Source organism: Gastrolobium bilobum, unplaced genomic scaffold (genome assembly GCF_033153095.1).
Source record: "Gastrolobium bilobum isolate Gb01-03AN ecotype WA unplaced genomic scaffold, APGP_CSIRO_Gbil_v1 utg213147, whole genome shotgun sequence".
NCBI lineage: Eukaryota > Viridiplantae > Streptophyta > Magnoliopsida > Fabales > Fabaceae > Gastrolobium > Gastrolobium bilobum.
The window spans coordinates 7735-13896 of NW_026895572.1; the positions used below are offsets into that span (position 1 = coordinate 7735).

The window sequence follows — 6162 nt, forward strand, 5'->3', positions numbered from 1 at the left end:
TCAGCCTAACATGAAAGAAACGTTCTAATTATGAAATGTCACAAATTAAAGTCCTTGTTTTCTTCTCGGAAGTCTATGCAACTAATATGGCTCTTTCTGGATTCATACCATCGGAACTTGGAGGTTTCTAAATTCCAACCCACTTATTTGGGATTTTTCTTCTAAATATTTTACAAAAGTCCTCCAATATACTCAAATACATGCATCCACTGTCATCTATTTTAATATATTTTTTTAAAAGATACTAGTGGCGGCTAAAAAAATCCATTTTAGAGAAACTAGTACACATGGAGTTCTCAGCTAAGGTGTTCATGATGCCCAGACGAGGGTAATGAAATTATGCAAATACAAAGGAAAACCATGGCTGATTAATTAACCATATAATACTTTAATACACGACTTACGTTTAAAAAAAAATTAAAAAATGTTTTATTTCTTTGTATAACCCGTTTACCATAAATAAAATCTTCATATGAACTCATTTTTATAAATTTATTTTGTATATATTTTGTGGATTTAGTTATTTAATATCAAATCTCATTACAAAATAAATTTAAATTATTAAATTATGATCAACAAGGTTTGGTGTAATGATATGACAATTCTCGGAAGAAAACAAAATATAAATGAAATATGGCCACATGCTAAATCCGAAACCATTTTCAACAGAATTTCTTTCATACACTTAAATCTCGTCAATATTTACATTTTTTTTTTCTATGTTCGCATCAAAGAACAAAAATCACAAATGTGGGAAATGTTTAAAACATGGATAATTAATTAATATAAAGTCGTAGATCATTCGCCTTTATTAGAAACATATATAAAGTTTGTAGTACATTATTGGAGTAAAACTAAAACCATATAGGTACGAGGTACCCTTATTCTAAGTAAGTGACACACTGAGTTTATAATCAGTAATCACATGTTTCAGTTGAAACTGAGTTGGTACTTAGGTGATTTGTCAGGTCTGAAGAGACCAAAGTGTCTCTCAATTTCTGGACCCTGCTTCAGGTTTTCATCAAACATAGCAAAGAGATAAGTCTCAATGGGTCCATTAGGCCTCTTTGGAGTGCCACCCTTGGCGTGATTAATCAGATTCTTATAGTAAGTTCCTGCGTTATCAACAGTAGCTGCAGTTCCACCTTCAGATGGCCAACCACTCTCAGATACAACAACCTTCACATTTGGTGCCCCTACTTTCTCAAGAGCAGCATACACAGAATCCAACAATGCATCAAACAGGTTTTGATACCCAACTTCGTTTGCTCCTTTTTTAGTAAACAAAGCATAGTCAAGACCAATGCTTTGTCGGTTATTAACATAGGAGAAATAAGGGTACACGTTTGCAAGAAGTGGTGCTCCGTTGCTTGCTAGGAAGCTTATAATAGGCTTTATATATTGACTCGCACTATCACTGAAAACACCCTCTTTTGGTGGGTAAGACTTGCCTAGTAAGGTAGTGTCTATTGCGGTGGAGACCTTGATTTGTCCTTGTAAATTGGCTGAAGAAATTGCTTTCTGAATGTTTTTTATTGCGGGAAGAACAGACCCTGCTGCAGCATCACCTGGGTGAACCTCGTTACCAACTGCAATGTACTTGATTTTGACGTTTGGTGAGTATGCTTTCACATACTTATTGACCCAATCTGTTGCAGCTCGAGCATTAGTAAGATCTTGAAGCTTGTTTTTATCAGAGACACCAAGGATCACCTCTATGTTTGAACCTCTAAGGGCTTGAAGGACTCCTTCATCTGGATCGTACATACGCATTTTGCCAATTCCTTTTGATTTATATAAATCCACCACAGCTTGCTTAGTTGGTAAGTTGTTTCCATTTAATCCATAGCAGACACCCACGGATTGTGCACCTACATGATATATTAATGTTGAACCAAAAGTTAGTGATTCTGAAAGAGATTGAAATTGTTAATCTAGACATATCATATACATATTTATATTATAATTAAAAAAATAACAGGTTGAAGAAATTCATCTGATGCTAATTAAGTTGAAGTTAAAAAGAGACAACAAAGTGGAACATTAAAAGGGATATATGATATATAGTTGAACTTAAAATCAAGAAAGATAGATATATCATTTTTTGTTTGTTTGAGGGGTATCTAACTTGGAGGTTATAGTGTAAATTCTTTCAAGCTCTTAAGGAAAATAATGCAAGAAAAGAGGCAGAAATTCTTATAGCCAAAGGAGAACTTCTATACTTATATAGTTGGTCATTTGTAATATAATTTGGTAGCTCAAGTAATTACGACTTTGGTAAATTAAATTATTTTGAGAGAGAGAGAGAGAAATATATAGACCGGTAAATTGTACTCCAGTGGAAGATAATAATCCAATAAGGAGCAATATAGCAGACATGGCGGTGTTGCCTTTTGAGAAGAATGTATACATTGATTATATGGAAGTATAAACTAACTCATGTATATTTTGCTCCACAATTAGTACCTATATATAGGCATAAAGTGTAAGAGAGTTCGCAGGACTTGGATCACTACATGTAAAAGACTTCTCTGCCCGTCAATCACTCCATTACAATATACGCCGATTGACTTTGAATTTCATCAAATTTCCCTGCAAAATATGTATATCATCACAATACCGATGGCTTTGAATAAGGAACAACACCTCTGAGATGTCCATTATGTCATTCAGCCTAACATGACGGAAACGTTCCTATTTTCTAAATTTATCCCAGAAATCAAATTCAACGTCACTTATTTTTTGTTTCCTTATTTAAGTTAATTTATTAAAATGACTCCCGTCCAAGTCACATGCGTATAACTAAATGATGGTAGATCAGTTAGTATCAGATAATTGAGCAGATGGAGTGAGAGCATATATTCGATTTTGATTTTTTCCAATATCGCTTTTGGAGGATTTAAAGTCTTAATTCCGAGATATGTTTCAAATTAGACTAATCATAAGACGATGAATCGATTGAAATATTTAAAAAAAATAAAAAATAAAAAGAAAGTTACGTGCGTATGTAATAAGCTAATTACCGATGTTGCTTGCAGCCTCCTCTCTCTTATCATTTTTAAAATATCAATACCGGGATGTTAGTGTAGACCGCACCCTATTCCGACTAGATATATCTCTTATGAGTCAGTTTCTTTGATAAGACTCTTATCAAAGAAACTGACTCACCTAAAGCGGTGTCGTAGAGAGAATTTTTTTACTGAAAAAAATAATTTTTAGAAATATGATGAATTTTTTTTTTCGGATAAGTTTTTAAAAGATATTTGATAAGTCAAAATTTTTATGAGAATATTGAGTTGATTTTATTGATGCTGTGTGTTAATTTTTTCATCACATGAGAATTTTTTTTTTTCACCCATCATGGTATTTTTCCATAACAATTTTATATGGAAAAGCAAATGGTGAAAAAAAAAATTTCTTAGCTTTAGTTTTACTTCATCTCCTAGACAAACAATTAAATAAAGTATTTTTTTATACTGTAATGTGACTTGATTTTTAACAAAATCAAATATAGAGTTCACAGGACTAGCCCACACACCAGACTTGTTTCGGCCTGGGTCCATGAGAAATTTATGATTCATTTTGAATTCCATGCATGCTAAGTGTACAATTCCACACATTTATGAGAAGTCAATAGAATATATAGAAGGTCATTCAATTTTTTTTTTAAAATATAATAGTGACACCAATACATGATAGTGACTGGTGAACTTTTAAAACTTAAATACATAGACAATTTTAGAACAGTGACTAAAATGTTATTTTTTGACAAAAAAATTATCTAAATGTCACGTGAACAGTACTTTTTACTAGACTACCACGTAAGCATAATTCGCTACGACTGGTAGCATATTATGTTCGCCAATAATTTTATGACACGTAGCACATTTTCACATGAAAAAGCTGACGTGTCATAATTCACTACCACTGCAGTCGCGGAGCCAGGATTAGAGGGGAGGGGGATGAAAATTAATTTTTTGTCTTGCATAATATCAATATTTTTACCTTTTGACCTCATACCTTTATGGAACTCATTTAGGTAATTTCTTACCAAAATATTAACATTTAACAACATTTCAAAGACTAAAAAGAGTATTGTTGGTCGGGTTCAACAAACATAAAAAATAGTTTAAAGCAATAATTAAAAAAAAAGTGTCTTAACTAAAACAATGCTTTTAACTACAATTTTTTTTTTTTTAAATAGAAAATGGTAACCAAATTGCCCAAAAAAGTAAATCTTTTAAGTTAGAGCAAACTCATTTTCTCTATATAAAACCACTACACAAAGAGAAACACAATCATACAAATAAAAAGAGAGCAAAAGGGTGGCAAAAAGGCCAAAGCTTTTATTAACCAAAACATAGCATATGAAAATAAAAAAGAAAATGCAGAAAAGGTTATACATAACACACACATTAGGTGAAGTGGAGATAGATTTCAACTTGGATCTCAAACCAGAATACCTAGAAGAAGCACATTTAACAGTAGTAATAGTACCACGTTTAGCCTTTAATTGCTTTAATTTTTTTTTGGGGTGGGGGGAGGGGGCGGCCGCCCACCCTAGCCTCCCCTTGTCTCCGCCCCTGTACCACTGGTAGCAAATTTGATCTGCAATATAACCACGTGTCACGAAATCATTGGCCATGAAATTCGCTACCAGTGATAGCGAATTATGACACGTGGCAGCCTGGTAAAAAATACGGAAATGGATCCTCTAATGTGGAAAAAAACATGACATGGTCATGCGAGAAGATCACAACCATACAAAGGTAAATCAACGATTATGATTTTGTAACTACCTATTTTAATATATTTTCTCTCTCCTCCTTTATTACCATTGATCTACCTTTGTATGGTTATGATTTTTCACATTACATGATCATGTAATTTTTCATATTAGAGGATCTAGATCCAAAAAAATACTGTTCGCGTGACATTTAGATAAAAAATTTGATAAAATGCGACATTTTGATCACAAATCTGACAATTTTCATCCGCCAAACTAAATACAAATAGTCCATCATTACTCTTAGCAATTTTCTCATTTATATATCAATTTAATATTTCTAATGTTATAAAAAATAAAATTCTCTTCTATACACAAAAAAATATAAGAAAAAGTATTTCTTCACTGGAGATAAAATTATCTCCAATGAGCTCAAAACGACGTCATTTTGGGATTATAAGATTAAAAATTTATAATGATAAAGACTAATATAACCCTGCAATATATTAAAATTATAAAAATATCTTAATTTTCATCCACAACGATGTCATTTTGAGCTTATCGGTGATAATTTATTCCCATTAACTGAAAAAATCCTTTACCCAAAAATATATGAGACCTATATTTTCTTTTTCTTTCTTTTCTTTTCACATGACTTCACATAAACCTCATATATTTTGATGTATATATAGGATATAATTTTATCTCCTATTATATGAGAAATATCAAATTCTTTATTTATTTATTTTTACAAAATAAAGTTTTTTCCTTTCAATTATGATTCCTCTCTTAAAAGTCTATTTTATTATTTTAAATATCCTTTAGTTTTTCCGAAAAAAATTAATTTGAACAATTATAAACTATCATGTGTATTAATGAACATCTAAAAAACATAATTTGTTTAACTATTTTTTTTTAATAAAAAAGTCCTCACAAGATTAAATTCTGCTCAGTTTGCGCTGATTTTACTAACAGATGGAAAAATTCATTTACAATATCTCAAATCTTCTCCTAGTTTAAAAGTTCATATAAGGATTAGTCATTCTTTTTTAATTGTGGTTCCATTAACGGCAATGGAACAACTTTTTTTCTTTTTAATTCTTTTTTTTTTCATTATATTTATTTTTTTCTTTTATTTTTTTATTTTTTTATTTTCTTCTCTAAAAAAAAGTAATAATAATAAAAATTTAAAAAAATCTTTTTTTATTGTTTAATGACTAGAACTAGTCAAGTAATGTGGTGGCATCATCGTTTTCGAGGTGTTTCTTTGGATTATCCTTGTAAAAAAAACTAAAACTTATGTTGATATTTGTATACCAAAATTTATTAAATTATTTTAGAGGTGGCAAAATATGTTAAATCTGACGGATAATCCGTCAACTCCCAAAACAAGACGGCCGTTAGGTTGTGTTACTTGTGTATTTCAACAATTTGAA

At 30.9% G+C, this 6162-nt stretch overlaps 1 protein-coding gene across 1 annotated transcript; it reads right to left on the reverse strand.

The window, feature by feature from the left end:
• Positions 1-796: 796 nt before the first annotated feature.
• Positions 797-2433, reverse strand: LOC133317343 (glucan endo-1,3-beta-glucosidase-like). The gene is made up of 2 exons (XM_061519207.1): positions 2322-2433; positions 797-1871 (listed from the first exon to the last, which is right to left on the reverse strand). The coding sequence occupies exons 1-2, from the start codon at positions 2410-2412 to the stop codon at positions 931-933; spliced, it is 1032 nt and encodes a 343-aa protein (XP_061375191.1). The 5' UTR covers positions 2413-2433; the 3' UTR covers positions 797-930.
• Between the last annotated feature and the right edge of the window lie 3729 nt (positions 2434-6162).